The following is a 21,873-nucleotide window of genomic DNA, read 5'->3' on the forward strand; positions in this document are numbered from 1 at the left end:
AAATTTTTTTTAGTAAGATCATGCATGGTTGTGTGTGATAAGAGACACACTTAAAACATTTTATGAATGTGTATATGAGTACCATGAAGTATCTAAATTACCCCAGATAATGGTTAAGCAATCCAGACATATCTTTTGAATGTGTTCAAGGAAGAATAAGTGTCATGCTTAGAATTTTAAGGTGAGAGTGCCTTAAAACTTATTTCCCCTATGGCACATGCAGTGCACATAAAAATTGATGATTTGGGAAAATATGTAACTTGATAAGTTGTGACCAACAGAATTGTCAAATAATTTTCTAATCATCCCCAAACCAGGATGGCTAAGGCTATCAAGCCTAATATTTAATTCATTAATACTTAGAAAATCATTGTGTACGCAACAATATTGAGTACGAATTGAAACATACATACAAAATTATCGAATATTGTATCCAATGGATATGATATTGGACATTTTACTACATGTAGTAGTACAAGTATATGCTAATAATATGTTGGGATAATTAGGAGATCACCTGAGGTCTCTGATATGTGCAAATGAGTTTATCCTCCATTTTCTGCATTAGATTCTGGTCCTCCTTCTGATGAAGATTCTGAGAACAATCCTTTACCAGAATCTGGTTGTTATTTGCAAACTTTCAGGTTTATCCCATTGAACTTATTGGCCTTTTAATAACTTTGCGATGTGGTTCGACCATATGTTTGGGGGTTTGGTAATCATAGGTAAAATAGTTATATAACCACACATTTGACAAACTTGAGAGTTGTCTTTTGATTATTTGAAAAACGACAGATTCCTATTAAGAGATAATTCTATCTTTGGTTGTCTATGAGCCTCCACGTTACTTCCAATTCCTCATGGTTCTCTTTTGTAACCACAAACTTGCATAGTATTCTCGTACTAGTAAGAATTTCAAATAATGGTATAGCACCCGTTGGGTGAATATGATGATTTTAAGAAATTTCATGTTTATTCATCATAAAAATGGTAGTACCATCTTAAGAGGATGTAAAGTGCATGAAGGGCTTTTCAACTGGATCTATATATAGGAAAATATTTGATCACGAGAACTCAACTTGAAGTTGATTAAGTAATAAAATTGTGAGCTGCGATAGACTTGAGGTCTTGAAAACTGAATGGTGGTCATCCGCGATGTGCTCATTAGCTATTAAGAGAATAACCATGACATATTATCCCGTCGGTGGAGTTATAGTGGCAACAATGCCACGGGTGGATACAATGACTGATGTCATGAATCATCTTAAAATAAATTCTCCCACCTAATTATGAATTTCGTGCATTTGAAAATGTAAGCAATGAAAATGATTTGTTTGAGAACAATCATGGCCGAGGTGATCCTTGGTGAACCTAGGTGTATCCTTCAATACAACGCATGTGATGAAATCATTGTTAATATTTTGGACTTCATTCTTGAGGAAGTGTGTGACGTTAGAGTCATTGCCAAATCGTATAGAATTTGCATGTTCGACATTGGTTAGTCACTATGAAAGTATAACCACAATGTGATGTGGACATTGCAACAGTGTTTGAGACACTTGCTATAAATTATGGTATCCATCTTGATGGATGGACGACACTATAATTAAAAATAGTGACATAGGCTCTTCTGCCATGTATTTTACCAATGTAATAGAAGGTAATCGCTGGTATATGCAAATATTTGCATAGTTTTCCATCACATATTCAAGCAAGCTGAGGCTTGAATAGTTCGTGTTAGCACAAAAATACCATCTCGGCATATAACAAGTATGCAAGATAATCACCGGATGAGCAACAACAATAGTGAACAAGATAATATACTATGAGAGTAAAAAAAATTAGTGAACAACAACAATAAATGCTTCGGATGAGCAAGTTTTAATTTGGCTGATGCCTTATAGCCATATGTGTAGACCTCAATTTATATAGGATAACACTTTGATGATAATCACCGGATGCGGTGTAGATCTCGCAGTAATAGAAAACATAGTCTGACTTTTGTCAGTAGATGTTCATATCTCTATTATCTTATGTTATGCTATATTTAAGAAAATCACTTTGAAGGTAATCATCTGTTAAAGTGACATGATGTAGACCTTGCAGTAATAGTGGATAGTCTGTAAAAATTTATAGTAGATGCCACTATTACCTTATGATATCTCGAGGTAGTCACATATAATATTAATATTTGGAAAAGTACTTTGAAGGTAGTCATCTTGTTCAAATGGCAAGATGTAGACCTCACAGTAGTGATGGATAATCTGCAAATGATATAGTAGATGCCACCAATACCTTGTGATTCACAAATAAAATTTGGGCTAGTCATATTAAGTATGACATAATAATTCTTATGATTTGCAAGGAAAAGTATTTTTGTGCAAACAGTTGTTGTCCTAAGATGATGCCTTAAATATACGCAAAACATTCTTTTGCATTATTATTACTGTGGTAAGACATATACATGCAAGACTTAATAAATTACATATTTATGTAATATATGAGCATGAGGCTTCAAATGATATTTACTTGATGTAAATGATGCATAATTATATTTTTATGCCATTTGGAAAGAACTTATGGTATAGTCCAAACGTGTGCATAAAAACCGAGACTTAAAAAGTGAATAATAGTAACCTGAAGGTTAAAATCCGGAAAATAGAAAGCCTGATGGTTGTACAATAATTTACAGGGATTTATACGTCGTTGGGAGAAAGGACTAAATTGAAAACGGAGCCAAAAGGGATAAGATTCCCCAATTTCTTCTCCCGTGCGTTTAGGGATTTGCCGTCGCCGTAGCGTCGCTTTGAGAAGGATGTCATGGCGTGCTGGATGCCGGGTGGTGCGAACCGCCGCCGGGCCGAAGGCCATGGACATCGCGCCACTGAAGGGCATCGCGGCCGTGTCGTTTCCGCGCCGCGCCGAGGCCGAAGGCCATTGCTGCGCCGTGGGCTGCTTCGCCAGATGGCGCCGCCGCTGTCGGAGTCTGAGACCACGCCTCCACGTACGCCCGTTGGCAGCAGTCAGCCGGAGGCTACAGCCGCGTGAGGAGGATTAGTGCGCTGTAGGGCGATTCCGGCCGCTAGCGTCCGCGCTCGTGCCGCCGGGCTATGAGCCGCGCCGTGGTGATTCTCCTGTGTACGGCGAGGACAAAGCTGCCATGCTCCAAGCCAACTACTCCCAGTAGAATCGATTGTGTGCAGGAATCAGTGAAAAGAAAATTAGATAATAGCACCTGATTGCGTGGCAATTAGATGAAGACTTTGAATCTGCTTCCGTGTCTTTCCATGTGCTAATAAACTTCTTCAATGCTCTATTTTCTGCTTCTGCCGAATCTGTTTCTTCGGCTGATTGCTTTTTCTTCCCCTGATCAAGGCATTTAATCCTTGGATCGTTGGGGATCAACAAGATCTGTTCTTCTCTTGTCCGGCCAAATTGCTCGATAGGAGAGCAAAGTGCATGATAACGTGTTTTAAGTGAAAAGTAAAGAACGAAAGAGTTTGAATGAAAGATGATCCATTAGTCTTTATTGATGATAGAAGTGGGGTATTTATACCCAGGCGGAAGTACACATGGTGCTTGGCAGTCAAGTAAACGCATAGTTACTTGAGAGCCAAGAAATTATATAGTTGCCTTGAGAGCCAAGGAAGTACATGGTTGCTTGAGGACTAAGCAACCTATCTAACAATTAACTTAATCCTAATTAGCTTAATCAATAAGCAACTATTCTATTCTTAACAACCCCGCCGGACCAAATCCACTCAAGCAAGGAAACCCAATCCCACCCGCTTTGCTAGGTTCGGCACGACGGGCCGGTGAGCGGATAAACGTTTCGACCCCACATGTCAACGTCGGGCTCTCTTTCTAGACTCCTCTCGTCGTCCTGGTCATGTGCAATCACTCTCCCGACGTGCATCCATTGCCAACTTGCAACCCTTCATTTACTAACAAAATCCACCACGAACTCTTATCTTCGTCCGCTACTGGTGATTGAGCATCCAAAAGAATCAATGTTAATGCCACACAACCACTTAAATAAACCCGGCCAATCGTTTGTGTTTTTTTTAAGAATCGGCCAATCGTTTGTGGACAAAATGGCTCACGCCACTGTTCCAAAATCGATCGATCACTTAATCAATTGGTTGAATTATCTCCCTAAAGTATTGCCGGACAGCGACGGGCGTGGACAAGCGTCCCGTCGGCAGCGGATGCGGAGGAGACGCCACGGAGAGAGGCCAGAGGGAGCACCCCACCGACCATTCGCACCGGGCCACGCCTCGGTGAGCGTAACTGCCCACCACTCCACATGGCGCCCGCCGACCTCTCCCGATGCCGTCGATGGCGCGTTCGCCACGTTGGACTGACCGCCCCACGACATGCGTCGGGGCTCCACTGGCTCACGCGCTGCCTCGTCACGCCATTATTTCCGGCCGACACGCTGTCACTCGCAACGTTGAACCGTCCTTCTTTCCTGCTTGTGTCCTCACGTACAGCGCTACAGAGGACAGATGTACACCTTTCGGCAGCGGCTCCCGATCGACCTCCTTGACAGCGGCTATATAAGGAAGCCTCTTGGCCTGGACACCTTCATCAGTCACAAAGCCAAAGCAAAAGCCACAAGCCAAGAACCAATACTTGATCTGTTGTTTTCTTTAGCTCCCGGAAGACCTTTTAGCTGCACCGATCGATCTCGATCATGGAGGATGAGAGGAGCACCCAGTCATACCAGGGAGGTGAGGCCGCCGAGCAGGTGGAGGTGACAGACAGGGGCCTCCTCGGCAACCTCCTCGGCAAGAAGAAGGCGGAGGAGGACAAGGAGAAGCAGGAGGAGCTGGTCACCGGCATGGAGAAGGTCTCCGTGGAAGAGCCCGAGGTTAAGAAGGAGGAGCACGAGGATGGCGAGAAGAAGGAGACCCTCTTCTCCAAGCTGCACCGATCCAGCTCCAGCTCCAGCTCGGTAAGTGCAAACATGATTTACTAGCGCTTTGCTGTATTAGCAAATTCGGATATGGCATGGTTGTTGCGGTCACTGACCTCGTGATTGATCGTCTGTGCAGTCTAGTGACGAGGAAGAGGAGGAGGTGATCGATGACAACGGTGAGGTGATCAAGAGGAAGAAGAAGAAGGGTCTCAAGGAGAAGCTCAAGGAGAAGCTGCCCGGCCACAAGGACACCGAGGGTGAGCACGTGACGGGCCTACCCGCACCGGCGGCCCCCGCGTCTGTGCAGACCCACCATGACACCGACGTCGTCGTCGAAAAGATCGACGGTGACGTGAAGACAGAGGCGGCACCGGCAGTGCCCGAGGAGGAGAAGAAAGGCTTCTTGGAAAAGATCAAGGAGAAGCTGCCCGGCGGCCACAAGAAACCGGAGGACGCTGCTCCGGTGCCCGTCACGCACGCTGCTCCAGCACCAGTGCACGCGCCGGCGCCAGCCGCCGAGGAGGTGAGCAGCCCTGACGCGAAGGAGAAGAAGGGCCTACTGGGCAAGATCATGGACAAGCTGCCTGGTTACCACAAGACAGGGGAGGAGGACAAGGCCGCCGCCGCTGCAGGCGAGCACAAGCCCAGCGCTTGATCGCCGCCGTGCCCGAGACTCGTGACCGGACCTCGATTGAATTGTTGGCGTGTGTTGTGTTTGCTTTACGTTAAGTTGGTGTCAAGGTGGGAGGGGTTGATCGTCTTTGAAGGTTCGGTCCGTGAAGCCCGTTCAGTGACGGATGCTTGTGTTTCAGTTTGGTTCAGAGTCAGGTCCTGGATGTTGTTAAGTTTGTTTACTTATTATGGGCGCTTGTGTATTGGTTATTTGCTGGGCATTATGCCTTGATATTAAAGATTTCCGCCCAGTACATATTGTTGCATTTTGTGAAGATATATAGCGTACATTGTTGCGTTTTTTTTTGCCAGAAATATATTGTTGTGTTGTACGTGTTAATTGTTGCTCGAAAGATGGTGTGTTTTTTTTTGTTGCGAGAGAAAATTTTAATCTATAACAACCTGATAGAAGATAATGAAGAGATCACCAATGATGGGACTGAAGTGGTACTCAACCCCACCCAAGATACCATTGAACAAATGTTGGAAGCTCAAAAGGACACATCAAAAAAATGGGGGCCAGTGCAAGTGCAAAGAAGAAGTACCAGAGTTGATGTAGGAGGGAAAACCATGTTGGAGATAGCTGTCAACAAGAAGAAGATCCAGAACCTGGAGAAGGAGAAGGACACTTATCAAGGTACTCTACTCAATAACTCTTTTAAGAATTTCTCTGACCCTGAATTTATTGCTACTGCTCAAAAAATAGGTGTAGAAGTAGATGTAGTTGAGTTAAATAAAGCTGGTAGATAGCTAAGAAAAGTAAGCACTCTAAGAGACCTGTGGGGTCCTGTAGAGCTGACATTCATATAGATGCTTCATCTGGTTTAGATAAGAAAGTGGCCGGCACCAGCCAGGGGGGCCCAAATCAGATTGGAGAGACCAATATAGCTTCAAAACTGCCTGATAATTTAGATAATCTTACAGACTCTTCACACACATCTGAAGGGTGTAATGGAGACACATGTAATGAAGTAGATTATAGTGGGATCTGGACCAAAGTTCCAAAATATGGACGGGGCAAGCACCCTAAGAAAAGCCTTTTTAGATGAATTGCCTCTTCTGGAACATTAGGGGCATAACTGCCCCAGGGAGGAAAACCTGCATAGTGGAGGTACTTAGCAAGACCAAAGCTTGTGTTATTACCTTCCAAGAAACAAAAAAAGAAGAGCTCTCTTCTGCTTTCTTGAAATCTATTAGCAATAACAGGAATTTTGTGTGGCACCACCTGCCTGCTGAAGGATCTGCTGGAGGGATCCTAGTAGGTGTGGATGCAGACATTTATGAAGTGAACAATTGGAGTTCCTTTAAGTTCTCTGTCTCATGTAATCTCACTGTTAGATCCAGTGGGATCAAGTTTAGACTGATTAATGTTTATGGTTCACCTTATGATGAAGGGAAAGATGCTTTCATCTCTGAGCTCCATAGCCTGTTTATAGATGATAACCAGCCTACCCTGATAGAAGGAGATTTTAACTTGGTTAGATATCAACAAGATAAAAGTAATGGCAACATCAATCACCACTGGTGTGATAAGTTTAATGCCTGGATAGAGATTTGGAGTCTCTTAGAGATCAAAATGTCTGGCAGAAAATTCACATGGGCCAATAACCAAAGTAATCTGGTTATGACCACCATAGATAGAATTTTCTGCAATACAGAGCTAGAAGCTTTGTTCCCTTTGAGTAGCTCACAAGCCCTGCCCAGAGTGGGAAGTGATCACACCCCACTGCTGTGGGACTCTGGCTTAAATAGCCCCCCCAAACCCACCAGTTTCAAATTTGAAAAGTGGTGGTTGTTGAGGGCAGATTTCAGAGAATTAGTTATTAAAAACTGGACAGCCCATGTTAAAGAGAAGAAAGCTATAGATATTTGGCAGGTGAAAGCTAGGAGATTCAGGAAATTTCCTAAGGGATGGAGTAAAAATATTGAGGCTGAGCTTAGGAAACATAAAGCCAGCCTCACACTAGAATATGATTCTCTAGATATCAAGGCTGAAACTGAACAGTTATCAGAACCTGAGGTTGATAGGATGAAAAAGATACTGCAGGATCTTCAGCAAATTTGGCTGAAAGATGAGATTAAAGCCAAACAAAGATCTAGGGACAAGGATATTTTAGAAGGAGATAGGAATACTAAGTACTTCCAAACTGTAGCCAACCAAAGAGAAGGAAAACACTGATCCATGCATTAGAAGGCCCTAATGGCAATGTCACTAAAACTAGAGATATGCTAGAAATTGCCACCTCTTTTTATAAAGAACTTTTTAAGAAGGAAGAGAGAAACGGTTTCAGTAGACTCAGTGATGATTTTTTTCTCTGAAGGAGAGAAAGTCAAGAATGAGGATAATCTATCCCTTCAAGCCCCTTTTACTGAAGAAGAGGTAAAAAAGGCTGTTTTTGGATCCTACTCAGATGGAGCCCCTGGTCCTGATGGCCTTTCTTTCCTCTTTCTCCAGCAATTCTGGGAGATTTTGAAAGTTGATATTATGGCTCTCTTCAAAGATTTTTTTGAAGGAGAGCTTGACATATATAGACTTAACTTTGCTATGATCACTCTAATCCCTCAGGAGAAAGATGCTACTAGTATGAAATTTTTTAGACCAATTAGCCTTCTGAACTGTATTTTTAAAACTTTTACAAAGGTTTTAACTAATAGATTAGCCAAGTTGATGAACCTCCTCACTTCCAGTAACCAGTCTACCTTCATAAAAGGCAGGTTTATTTTGGAGAGTGTGGTCATAGCACATGAGGTGCTGCACTCTACTGTCCATTCTAGTAATTCTGGTGCAGTGATTAAACTAGATTATGAAAAAGCCTTTGACAAAGTTAATCTAGACTTCTTGTATGAGGTGCTGGAGAAAAGAAACTTCAGCCCTAGATGGATTAATTGGATAAAACAAATTACTCAGCTAGGGTCTATTGGTGTGAAGATTAATGGTGTAGAAGGGAACTTTTTTACTACTAATAAAGGGCTTAGACAGGGGGACCCTGCTTCCCCTTTGTTGTTTAATCTTGTCATTGATGTTCTGACCAGGATGCTAATTAAAGCTGCATCACATGACCTAGTGAAAGGCTTATGCTCTGATCTCATCCCTTGCGGGGTCATCTGCTTGCAGTATGCAGATGACACTATCCTGTTCCTAGATAATGATGTAGAAAAAGCAGCTAAACTCAAAATTATTTTGACTTGCTTTGAGAACGTTTCTGGTATGAAAATTAACTACACTAAGAGTGAAATCATACCTATAGGTCTATCTGAGGAAGAGATTAAACCCTTTCAATACATCATGGGCTGTACTGTGGGTACATTCCCAATAAAATACCTAGGCATTCCTCTTCATTATGACAAGCTTAGAAGAGAGGACATACAAGCTCTTATTGATAAAATCCTCAAGAGAATGGCAGGGTGGAAAGGAAAGCTACTCTCCTATTCTGCCAGGATTGTCTTGATTAAAACCTGCCTTGCAAGTATCCCTGTATACCTGCTTGCTTTCTTTAAATTTCCTAGATGGGCACTTGACTTAATCAATAGTCAGATGGCTCACTGTCTGTGGAGTGACTTTGAAGGGAACAGGAAGTTACACCTTGCTAATTGGCATCTAGTCTGTATGAAGAAAGAGTATGGTGGTCTAGGTATCCCAAACATCAGGGATGTAAACCTATGTCTCTTGGGCACCTGGGTGAAGAGATACACCCAGGATGGGGGCAAAATCTAGAGAGATATAGTTGATAGTAAATACATTAAAAAGGAGCCCAAACATCTTTGCTGCTAGCACACAAAATACCTCCAAATTTTGGCAAGGTGTTATGTGGGTAGCTAAAGCTTTAAAGTTTTGATATAGATGGCAAATAGGAGATGGTACCAAAATTAGACTTTGGGAGGATATTTGGTTTAGCACATCCCCCTTGTCAGTTCAATTTTGGCCCCTATATACTATATGTCACCAACAAGGTGCGACTGTAGCTCAAACCTGGGATGGCACAAATGTAAAATTGACCTTTAGGAGGACCTTCTCAGCTGCCATGATGGAGGATTGGTACTGTCTAGAACAGATCATCAGAAGCACTGTGCTCTCTGAAGGAGAAGATTCTCTGATCTGGCAATATGAGAATAATGGGGTTTACTCTACTAGCTCGCTTTATAATGTGATTAATTTCCGAGGGGTGCAGCCTGTTTTCATACCTTCTGTATGGACTATAGTCATCCCACCTCGAGTGCAAGTATTTCTCTGGTTACTGTCTCATAATAAGCTAATGACTAAAGATAATATTTTAAAAAGAGGCATTGTGAAACCTCCAGAGTGCTTATTTTGCAATGAACATGAAACTGTAGATCATTTACTTTTCCACTGTGTGGTTGCTAAACAGATCTGGTTTGGTATCTCTGATATTTTCTCTTGTGAATTAGGTGCTACCTACTTGTCTGTGGCTAGATATTGGCCAGCACATAAGAAGCATTTAGTCTTAAATTCAGTGTGTGCCTGTGTAATGTGGTGCATTTGGAAGTACAGAAACTCCATGATTTTTAATGGTGTACTGTGGTCTGACATTAAACAAATTTGGTGGTAGATCCATTTAACCCTCAAGAGGTGGATGATCCTTTTCAAGTACCCACAGCTGGAAAACCTGAAACTCATCTTGCAGAAGATAGCATCGATACTCACTTCCCCTTTCCTGCTGACTATGGGGTGACTGATGGCATGGACACTGAAGGTGTCCTGAGCCAAGGTTCTCTCACAAAAATGTCGTTGTGGATAGGAGGAGTGAGCTCCGGTAAGCTGTCGCAAGGGCACTACTCGCCTCCTAGGAGCCCTGGGAGGAGCTTCAAGACCATGTCTTCACTCAGTCCCATCACGCCGCTGGAGCTGCCGCTGTCTTCGATCCAAGCAATCAAGCGAATCAAGAGTGGTGAGTACCACAAAGCAATGGAGATGGAAGCGCTGAGGAGCAGCATTGGGGTGGTGCTGGGGCTTTAGATGCTGGTCACTATTCAGGGCTGGAGTACGGAAAGACCCCGGCTTGAACTTTCGTTGATCTTAGTTTGGAAAGGATACGTGGTCTGTAATAACTGCACTTGGGGCAGTTGGCTTGCCGGTTCTCTAGTTTCTATTTCTTGGTTTGGTAAACTTGGAGTCATGTAACAGATTCTGCTCTGGTTTCGTTTTGAATGAAAAATGGAACCAGGGGGGGTGTTTACCCTCCTGATAGTCTAAAAAATTTCAATCTATTCATCAAACATGGCAGGACAGAGAACACTAGAGGTGATAAAAATTACAACTGGAGAACATAGAACTGGGTTTTGGGACTCAGAGCTGCAGAAGATTATATGTTCGTTCGTGAGTTTTGCTTGGCTAATAGACTTTCGACTTCAACAGACTGATCTTACTTTTTGTTTTGCTTGTGGTATATGGTAAACTAGTGTCCTCAACTTCCCTTTGTCTTTATTTGGATTTACAAGATTTTGAACCGATGCTTTTGATGCCTTATGTTATAAAATCATGGCAGCTTGCGGATTCTTTAAAGAAATAATATCGTTACATTGTTTTTTCCTCGTGCGCAAGAAGTCATGCAATATTCTTGTAGGCTTCTGGATAAATATAGGCTTCTATTCCGGGTCAAAATACACATGGCCTTTTATCTAGAAAGGACGAAACCGAGATATGGATCAAGGGACCTCATATATGGACCAGGAGTCAAAATACACACGCACCCTCTCCCTGCCCGCCAGTTTGGGCTGGCCCATTTGCGGGGCTGGACGCCCCCTCTTTTTTTCGTTTTTACTTTTCCTTTCCCTTTTTCATTTTTTTATTCTATGTTAAAATAATTTGGGATTACAAAAAGGTTCAAAAGTTTTTTAAAAAATTGAATTGTCAAAAATAGTTCTTGAATTCTAAAATGTTTGTGATTTCAAAAGAATGAACATTTTTTATTTACTGAGCAATGTTTATTTTGATGAACAATATTTATGAGCATTTTTTAATAATGATTAGTAGTTTTTTGTATTTGAACAACAAACTTTTAATTTGATGAACATGTTTTTAACTTGATGAACAAAATTTGTATTCAAGAACAATCTTTTGGAAAAATGGATGAAATTTTTTTCAATTTGACGGACAATTTTTTAAAATCAATGAACACATGTTAAAGTTGCTGAAAAAATTTTAGTTTAAATAAAAAAATTTAATTTTGATCCATGAACAAAAAATGAATTCAATGAACATTTTTTAACATTGGTGAACATTTTTGGAATGAAATGAACCAAAAATGTCCGTGTACTTGAAAAAAATTTCAAAAATACTGACATGGGCTTCTATTCGGGGTCAAAATACACATGGCCTTTTATCTAAAAAGGACGGAACCGAGATTTGGATCAGGGGACCTCATATACGAGAGCTCCTATGTAACGCTCTCTGCGTCAAGCACTCGAGCAATCGCATAGGGGATCGACAGACTGGGCTGGCTCATCTCTCTCGCGAACAGTAGCTCACGGTGTAATAAAAAAAGATGTGTTGCCAGGAATCGAACACAAGACCTGCTGCTTACGAGCATACACCTCGAAACAGTTGAGCTAGCTAGCTTTGTTGATCACAGAACATTGCAACATCTTAAGAAAACTTAAACGCCGATCCGAACATCTTTAAAAAATTCGGACACAAGACCTTTTTTTCAAAAACAAAACGTGAATGTTTTATCAAATTCGAACATTATTTTGTCCACAAATTCTGAGAAAACTCAAACATTTTTCAGCACACAAATGAATTTTGGAGATGCGAACATATTTTTTAGAACGGAAAACATTTTTTAAACTACCCAAAAAATTGAACAGGAACAATTTTTCAAATTTCAAAACAAAATTTGGAAACACGACCAACTTTTTCACGCGAACATTTTCTGCAACTCCAGAACAAAATTTGAAAAAATGAACATTTTTAAAAATTTGCAAACAACTTCAGAAACGGAACATTTTTCGAAACTCCGAACAAAACTTGTAAATATGAACATTTTTTGAAATTTTTGAACAAATTTTGGAATAGGAACACTTTTTCAAACTCCCAAACAAAATTTATGGAGTTTTACGAACATTTTTCAATTTGTGAACAAAATTTGAAAACATGAACATTTTATAAATTTGTTCACCTTCTACCACAGACCCGAAGGTAAGATCTTTGTTTCCCAGAATGGAACATTTCTAGAGAAGGAGTTTCTCTCGAAAGAAGTAAATGGGAGGAAAGTAGAACTTGATAAAGTAATCGCACCTTCTCTCGGATTGGAAAGTAGCACATGAGAGAAATCTGTTCCCATGATGCCTTCACCAACTAGAGAGGAAGCAAATGATAATGATCATGAAACTTCAAATCAAGTTGTTACTGAACCTCGTAGGTCAACCAGAGCACGATCCGCACCAGAGTGGTACGTTAATCCTGTTCTGGAAGTCATGTTGTTAGATCAAGGCAAACCTACAAACTATGAAGAAGCTATAATGAGCCCAGATTCCGACAGATGGCTTGAGGCTATGAAATCTGAGATAGGATCCATGTATGAGAGCAAAGTGTGGACTTTGGTGGAATTGCCCGATGATCGGCAAGCCATTGAGAATATATGGATCTTCAAGAAGACAAACGCTGATGGTAATGTCACCATCTACAAAGCTCGACTTGTCACAAAAGTGTTTTCGACAAGTTCAAGTGGTTGACTACGATGAGACTTTCTCACCCGTAGCGATGCTTAAGTCCATCCGAATCATGTTAGCAATTGCCGCATTTTATAATTATGAAATCTGGCAAATGGATGTCAAAAACTGCATTAATTAATGAATATTAAAGAAGAGTTGTATGAAGCAACAAGAAGGTTTTGTCGATCCTAAATGTGCTAACAAAGTGTGCAAGCTCCAGTGATCCATCTATGGACTGGTGCAAGCATCTCAAAGTTGGAATATACACTTTGATGAGGTAATCAAAGCATATGATTTTATACAGACTTTTGGTGAAGCCTGTATTTACAAGAGAGTGAGTGGGAGCTCTGTAGCATTTCTGATATTATATGTTGATGACATATTGTTGATTGGAAATGATATAGAATTTCTGGATAGCATAAAAGGATACCTAAATAAGAATTTTTCAGTAAAAGACCTCAGTTAAGCTACTTACATATTGGGCATCAAGATCTGTAGGGATAGATCGAGACGTTTAATAGGACTTTCACAAAGTATATACCTTGGCAAAATTTTGAATAAGTTTAAAATAGATCAGTCAAAGAAAGGGTACGTGTCTGTGTTGCAAGGTACGAAGTTGAGTAAGACTCAAAACCCGACCACGGCAAAAGATAGAGAGAGATGAAAGCCATTCCCTATGCCTCAACTTAGGTACTATAAAGTATGCCATGCTGTGTACCGGACCTATTGTGTACCTTGTCATAAGTTTGGCAATGGGGTACAATTATGATCCAGGAGTAAATCACTGTACAACGGTCAAAATTATCGTTAGGTACCTAAAGAGGACTAAGGAAATGTTTCTCGGTTATGGAGGTGACAAAGAGTTCATCGTAAAGGGTGACGTTGACGCAAGCTTTGACACTGATCCGGATGACTCTGAGTCTCAATCTGGATACATATTGAAAGTGAGAGAAATTAGCTAGAGTAGTTTTGTTTAGAGCATTGTAGACATAAAAAATTTGCAAAATAAATACGGATATGAATGTGGCAGACCCGTTGACTAAACCTCTCTCACAAGAAAAACATGATCACACCTTACTCTTGGGGTATTAATCATATGGCGATTTGAACTAGATTATTGACTCTAGTAAACCCTTTCGGTGTTGGTCACATGGCGATGTGAACTATGGGGGTGTTAATCACATGGCGATGTGAACTATTGGTGTTAATCACATGGCGATATGAACTAGATTATTGACTCTAGAGGCAATAATGGAGTTGTTATTTTATATTTCCTTATTCACAATAAAGGTTTATTTTCATGCTAGAATTGTATTGATCATAAACTTAAATACATGTGTGAATACATAAACAAATACCGTGTCCCTAGTAAGCCTCTACTAGACTAGCTCGTTAATCAAAGATGTTTAAGGTTTCCTAACCATAGACATGTGTTGTCATTTGATAACGGGGTCACATCATTAGGAGAATGATGTGATGGACAAGACCCATCCGTCAGCTTAGCATATTGATCGTTCAGTTTATTGTTATTGCTTTCTTCATGTCAAATTCATATTCCTTCGACTATGAGATTATGCAACTCCCGGGTACCAGAGGAATGCCTTGTGTGCTATCAAACGTCACAACATAACTGGGTGATTATAAAGATGCTCTACAGGTATCTCTGAAGGTGTTTGTTGAGTTGGCATAGATCGAGATTAGGATTTGTCACTCCGAGTATCGGAGAGGTATCTCTGGGACCTCTCGGTAATACACATCATAAGCTTGCAAGCAAACAACTAAGGAGTTAGTCATGAGGTGATGTATTATAGAACGAGTAAAGAGACTTGCCGGTAACGAGATTCAACTAGGTATGAAGATACCGACGATCAAATATCGGGAAAGTAACATACCGATGGACAAAGGGAATTACGTATGTTGTCATAACAGTTCAATCGATAAAGATCTTAGTAGAATATGTAGGATCCAATATGGGCATCCTGGTTCCGCTATTGGTTATTGACTGGAGAGGTGCCTCGGTCATGTCTACATAGTTCTCGAACCCGTAGGGTCCACACGCTTAACGTTCGATGACGATATAATATTATATGAGCTATGTGATTTGGTGACCGAATGTTGTTCGGAGTCCTGGATGAGATCATAGACATGACGAGGAGTCTCAAAATGGTCGAGAGGTAAATATTGATACATAGGACGATGGTATTCAGACACCAAAAGTGTTTCAGGGGTACCGGGTACTTATCGGGTCACCGGAAGGGATTCCGCGCACCCCCGACAAAAGATATGGGCCTTATTTGCTAGGAGGGGAAACACCCCAGACACAAGGGGCTGGTGTGCCCCCCATATGGGTCGGCCTAAGGAGGAGAAGGAAAGGGAGAAGGGAAAGGTAAGTGTGGATTAGGATTCTCACTGCCTTCCTTCTCCCCCCTCTTTCCTTCCCCCTCTGACAAACATGGCAGGGGGCGCGGCCAAGGGCAGGAGCCCAAGTAGGATTCTGACCTACTTGGGGTACCCCTTGGACTATGCCCTCTCCCTCCCACCTATATATATGAGTAGGGGGGCGCCTAGCACACAAGAGATCAATTGTTAGCCGTGTGCGGCGCCCCCCCTCCACCGTTTATACCCTCGGTCATATTTTCGTAGTGCTTAGGCAAAGCCCTGCAAGGATCACTTCACCATCACCGTCACCATGCCATCATGCTGACGGAACTCATCTACTAACTCGAATTCTTGCTGGATCAAGAAGGCGAGGGACGTCACCGAGCTGAACGTGTGCAGAACACGGAGGTGTCGTGCGTTTGGTACTTGATCGGTTGACGCGCGAAGAAGTTCGACTAGTTGAGAAACGCTCCCGCTTACGGTCTACGAGGTTACATAGGCACACTCTCCCCCTTGTTGCTATGCATCTCCATGGATAGATCATTGCGTGTGCGTAGATTTTTTTTTCTTTTGCATGTAATGATTTCCAACAACGTTTTTGTGTGCAAACACACTTTTTGGCGACTCCGCTGGGGACGAAGCTTTGAACGATCTCCGACCCGTTCTTGCTTCGAAGAGATCATCATCTAGGGTTTGCAATCTCAAAGGTAACATGAATACCCAATTCACTTATGTAGATGCAAATAATGCATACGTTGTTGCTAGATCGTTTAATGAGCATAATGTATCGGCTAGCCCTAGCTTTATCAATCATGCATATAATTATGTGCAAGAGCCGATGCAACAAAATCTCCATGCTTCTGTCTCATATAGTTTTAGCAACATGGAACATATGTATACCAACTCCCATGCATCGGCAGCCCCACAAATTCATATGCCGATGAACAACATGATGAGTTTCGTTAATCAAGTTGAAACACCTCACATAGGAACTTCCGATAGTATGCAACAAAGTGTTTCACCTTTTTATTCATCGGCAACTAGCTTGCAATATGTTAATCAAAACATGCCGGTGGATAGGTGAATTGGCCATGCTACTACTAGTTATCTGGCGAATTACCCTCAATCATCATATGCTACACCTCATGCTACTAATTTTTTTGGCACCATATGCAACTATAGGTATTCATAATTCGGCTTCCCACCTTCACGCAAATAGCCGAGTAAGTGAAAAAATCTATAGGATCACATGTGTCTTCACCTAGTATCGTAGCATACAATGTCTACCCTGCACAATTACAGAATTTTGGTGACATTTCGTTACCAAAAGAGTCTAAAAGTGTCAAGGGGCAATTCTATCCAGAATGGGCCATTAAGAAAAATCTTACGTCTTTTCGGGACGAATGCAATGTTGTTCTACATGAATTAATAAAAAAGGGAAAGCCTATTAATTCTGCTACCATCCAAGCTAGATTATGTCAAAAAGAGAATCAAATTGGGTGTGGATAGAATTGTCAAAAAAGGTGGTGATTAGGATAACAAAGTTAATTCGGCTATTGAAAAGACCAAATCAAATATTGCGTATGCCGAATCTGTTCTAGAAAAACAGGACGACAAGGTGTTGGGGAGCTATTCAAAATAGGAACAACATATCGTTCAAGTAACGCAAATATCATGCTCCCCCAATGTGTTTGAAAAGGTATGTCTAGCAAGTGATTTACCTATCTTCCGATTTGGTCGCAACTTTATTGTTGATGCTTCTATAAGAAAAATTCTCATAATTAATTTTGAAAGACCAATGAAGAAGGGAAATTTACTTGTTTGCAATAAAATTGTTATAGAACATATAGGTCGACCTATTGTGCCATTTGTAAAGACCGATAGTGACTTATTATTGCAGCTAAAGATTTCCCCGTTGCTTTATCAAAATTTCATATCTAAGTGGGTAGCTTTGCTTGTTTCATACTTGGCTTGCACTTAGTCTCAATTGAGACATGTGTATTCTAACTATTTTCGTCTCAGAAATTTAAAGCCAAGGTCAAATTCTTTTGAGAAATCCGATGTCAATATAATATCTTGTCCAAAATACATCTGTGATAGGGTGCAAAACACATTGCATAGCCAAATGGGGATATTCCAAATTTGAACCATTCGTTTGCTTAACTCCAAAGCTCTTCGGACACCAAGATCGGCTAGAAAACAAGAAGTATACCTTCAATTCAATCATGTGTGATCAAATATTTGACTTGTTGCTGAAGAATAATTACATTAGATCACCATGTCAAGCCATCAATCAAAGGACGAATGTATCATAAATTGCATGATTCTTCCAAGCATAATTTTGAGGATTGCAACATGTTTCGTCAAATAGTCAAATTGGCCATTGATAGAGGGCGATTGAAATTTGTTGAGACACCAGGAGATGACCAGTCTATTCCGATTGGTCCTGATGGCAAATGATTTTTGCATCGGCTGCTTCAAACCGGTCCATTTCAACATGAGAAGGTAAAAATTGTGGATAATGGGATCTAGCTTTCAAGTAAGGAAGTTGTTTGAGAGCACAACGATAATATTCTTGAGGGTGAAAATTGCATCGAGGTTGCGCAAAATAAGCCACGTACTGGGGGGGCAACAAGAAAATCCAAAGATCGGTGCAAGCACAACCAAAGAAAGCAAAGGCCAAGGTAAGCACAAAGGTAAAAAGTGGAAAGTCACTTTCGCGCAGCTATTGGAAAAATATCAGAAGATAAGTGAGGAGAACAGTGTTTATCAGCCAAGTAATTCAAGAGCATCAAGACCACCCCCTAGGCGCAAACCCGAGGATCGGTATTGGCAAAATGAGAATTATAATGCAGTATATTTGTATCCATATTTTGTGCCGCCAATGCCAATGCCAATGCCACGGGTACCTTCCTATGATAATGTAAATCCATATCCATCGTGGGACAGGTATGATACAAGGACGCATTATTCATCTTATTTTAGACCATCTCACAAACATTATGCAGCTCCAAAAAGATCAACAATTGAACAAGCACATGTCAAAGACCGTTTCAATCATAAGGGATCGGTCCGGAGCTCAAGGAACAAGAAAAAGGTGTTCAAGCAAGTTTACCATGTCAAAAAGATGGTCGTAAGAGTGCTACTTCAAATTCGATCTCAAATGAAAAGGAGTCAATTAAAGTGTTGACATTGGCTACTAAAGGAAATGAGACAAGTCAATCAAGTGCCAAATCTGAAGAGACAAAGTTGAGAGTGCACAAGGTAAATATGAATTGCCATTGCTTCAAACAAAATCACAACCGGGGTGCTCACTCGGCTTATCATATTGATAAAAGAAGAAATTATAAAAACTTAGTGCACAAGAACTTGAAGAAAGGAACATGGCATGGGTTCCCAAAGGAAGTACACAAAATAATAATTATGTGCAAGCTTTCATTACAAGAAGTGCGGCAAAGGTGAAGAAGGAAAAGGGTGAAACCTACGAAGGACCAAGCCGAAGGTTTCAACATCTTCGGTCCACACATTATCCATGTTCCTCAACTATGTCGTTGATGCCTATGCTATGGAATTCCTCATCAGGTATGATTGATTACCCTCAATGGGATTATTTCAATCCATGGATGCAATACAATTTCTTACATCATGAAAGGATATTACCAAATCATTATATGTTCGATTAGCTTCACTTTTGTTCCTAATATAAATGGCGGATATATACTTATCATCCTAAGCATGTAAAAAATGGCCGATGGAGTGTTGACATCGCGCTTAGAAAAACTTCGTGCAAGTTATTTTTCGGCACAAAAGTTTTGCGGAAAAACAGGGAGGCACGTGTTGACACCAGATTTTGGCATGGTTAAAAACATAATTAAGAAGGCCTTAAATGGAAAAGTGCTCAAAGTGAGAAATTTCTGTATCATCAAGAGGAGAAACTTTGATATTTGGGTCATAGCCATCCGATCTCATTTCTAAGGCCGAAGTTGTGTTCGAAATACTGAGATTTTGTGTCCACAACACTATTTGGCTGATTGCGCCCCCGAGACGACCTCATATGGAAAACTGATCTACACAAATTGTCTTCGCCTCGTCGAAATGATCGATTTTGATATACAAATTGTATCAATCCGAGATCATATGTAAAAGTTATAGCCACCTGAGTGCGGCCCTGTCACGGGGCAAAAGTGACGCGCCCGATCAGACATGGTGTCTGATGGGTAGCGCGAGTAACCGTCTGTTTTGCAAGAGTTATTCGGCCCTGAATATGGCCTCGAATCTAAAAACGTTCAACATGAAAGTTGTTCGTGTCGTCGAAACGGTCAAATTTTCTTTTAGGCTCATATTCATCCAAGGTCGTTTGTGGCATGTGGGACCTAAAAACCGAACTGATGTTCCATACTTACCTAAATCCGAGTTCGGTTAATTTTGGAAAGCTTTGGACGTGATTTAGAGTCCTTTTCTTGTACGGGAAGTCCATCCGCCTCTTATTTACCTAAGGGGTGGCAGCCGATTGAACAACACACAATCACAAAATCCATCTACTTTTTACCCTAGCTTTACATCTCTCCCTGGTTCTTTCTCTCTCGTTCTTCGTTTGTTCTTCGTGTTGAAGGGCAGCGATCCTCGAGGCTCTAGGGGCGTGCGAACCGACCTTGGGTAGCCCATAGCCGCCGCGTGTCCAGAAGGGGTTCCTCCCGGACGCATGGGGTTTTGGGTCCTGAAAAGTACCCGCCGGATTGCTTGCGTACCACGCTTCCGGACGGGCCTCCTTCAACGTGAGCTGCGGTGCATCACCCTCGGCGTTGGAGGTACATGGTGACGTGTTCGTGTGCGAACACTTATATATTGGGCATCAAGATCTATAGGGATAAACCGAGACGCTTAATAGGACTTTCACAAAGTATATACTTTGGCAAAGTTTTGAAGAAGTTCAAAATAGATCAAGCAAAGAAAGAGTTCTTACCTATGTTGCAAGGTGTGAAGTTGAGTAAGACTCAAGCCCCGACCATGACAGAAGATAGAGAGAGAATGAAAGTCATTCCCTATGCCTCAGGCATAGGTTCTATAAAGTATACCATACTGTGTACCAGACCTATTGTGTACCTTGCCATAAATTTAGCAAGGGGGTACAATAATGATCTAGGTGTAGATCACTGGACATCGGTCAAGAATATCCTTAGTTACCTAAGAGGACTAAGGAAATATTTCTCAATTATGGAACTGATAAAGAGTTCGTCGTGAAGGGTTACGTCGATGCAAGTTTTGACACCGATTCAGATGACTCTGAGTCTCAATCTGGATATGTGTTGAAAGTGGAAGCAATTAGCTAGAGTAGCTCCATGCAGAGCATTATAGACATAGAAATTTGCAAAATACATACAGATCTGAATATGACAGACCCCTTGACTAAATTTCTCTCACAAGCAAAACATGATCACACCTTAGTACTCTTTGGGTGTTAATCACATGGCGATGTGAACTAGATTATTGACTCTAGTAAACTCTTTGGGTGTTGGTCACATGGCGATGTGAACTATGGGTGTTATTCACATGGCGATGTGAACTAGACTATTGACTCTAGTGCAAGTGGGAGACTTATGGAAATATTCCCTGTAGGCAATAATAAAATGGTTATTATTATATTTTCTTAATCATGATAAAGGTTTATTATTCATGCTAGAATTGTATTGACCGGAAACTTAAATACATGTGTGGATACATAAACAAATACCGTGTCCTTAGTGAGCCTCTACTAAACTAGCTCATTGATCAAAGATGGTTAAGGTTTCCTAACCATACACATGATTTGTCATTTGATAATGGGATCACATCATTAGGAGAATGATGTGATGGACAAGACCCATCTGTTAGCTTAGCATATGATCATTCAGTTTATTGCTATTGCTTTTCTTAATGTTAAATGCATATTCCTTTGACTATGAGATCATGCAATTCCCGGATACCGGAGGAATACCTTGTATGCTATCAAACGTCACAACGTAACTGGGTGATCATAAAGATGCTCTACAGGTATCTCCGAAGGTATTTGTTGAGTTGTCATGGATCGAGATTGGGATTTGTCACTCCGAGTATCGTAGAGGTATCTCTGGGCCCTCTTGGTAATACACATCATAAGCTTGCAAGCGAATGACTAAGGAGTTAGTTATAAGGTGATGTATTATGGAACGAGTAAAGAGACTTGCCAGAACAAGATTGAACTAGGTATGAAG

The 21,873-nt window shown here is 41.2% G+C and overlaps 2 protein-coding genes across 2 annotated transcripts; both read left to right on the forward strand.

Annotated features, from left to right (window-relative positions):
• The first annotated feature begins 4,571 nt into the window (after positions 1 to 4,571).
• Positions 4,572 to 5,847, forward strand: LOC119323917 (dehydrin COR410). The gene is made up of 2 exons (XM_037597630.1): positions 4,572 to 4,957; positions 5,058 to 5,847. Exons 1-2 carry the CDS (start codon positions 4,697 to 4,699, stop codon positions 5,574 to 5,576), a joined length of 780 nt encoding a protein of 259 aa, XP_037453527.1. The 5' UTR covers positions 4,572 to 4,696; the 3' UTR covers positions 5,577 to 5,847.
• A 100-nt stretch (positions 5,848 to 5,947) lies between these two features.
• On the forward strand, positions 5,948 to 10,785 carry LOC119323918. Its single transcript, XM_037597631.1, has 2 exons — positions 5,948 to 6,230; positions 10,162 to 10,785. Exons 1-2 carry the CDS (start codon positions 5,948 to 5,950, stop codon positions 10,566 to 10,568), a joined length of 690 nt encoding a protein of 229 aa, XP_037453528.1. The 3' UTR covers positions 10,569 to 10,785.
• Positions 10,786 to 21,873: the final 11,088 nt, after the last annotated feature.

The sequence above is a fragment of the Triticum dicoccoides genome, chromosome 6B, assembly GCF_002162155.2.
Source record: "Triticum dicoccoides isolate Atlit2015 ecotype Zavitan chromosome 6B, WEW_v2.0, whole genome shotgun sequence".
Taxonomy (NCBI): Eukaryota; Viridiplantae; Streptophyta; class Magnoliopsida; order Poales; family Poaceae; genus Triticum; species Triticum dicoccoides.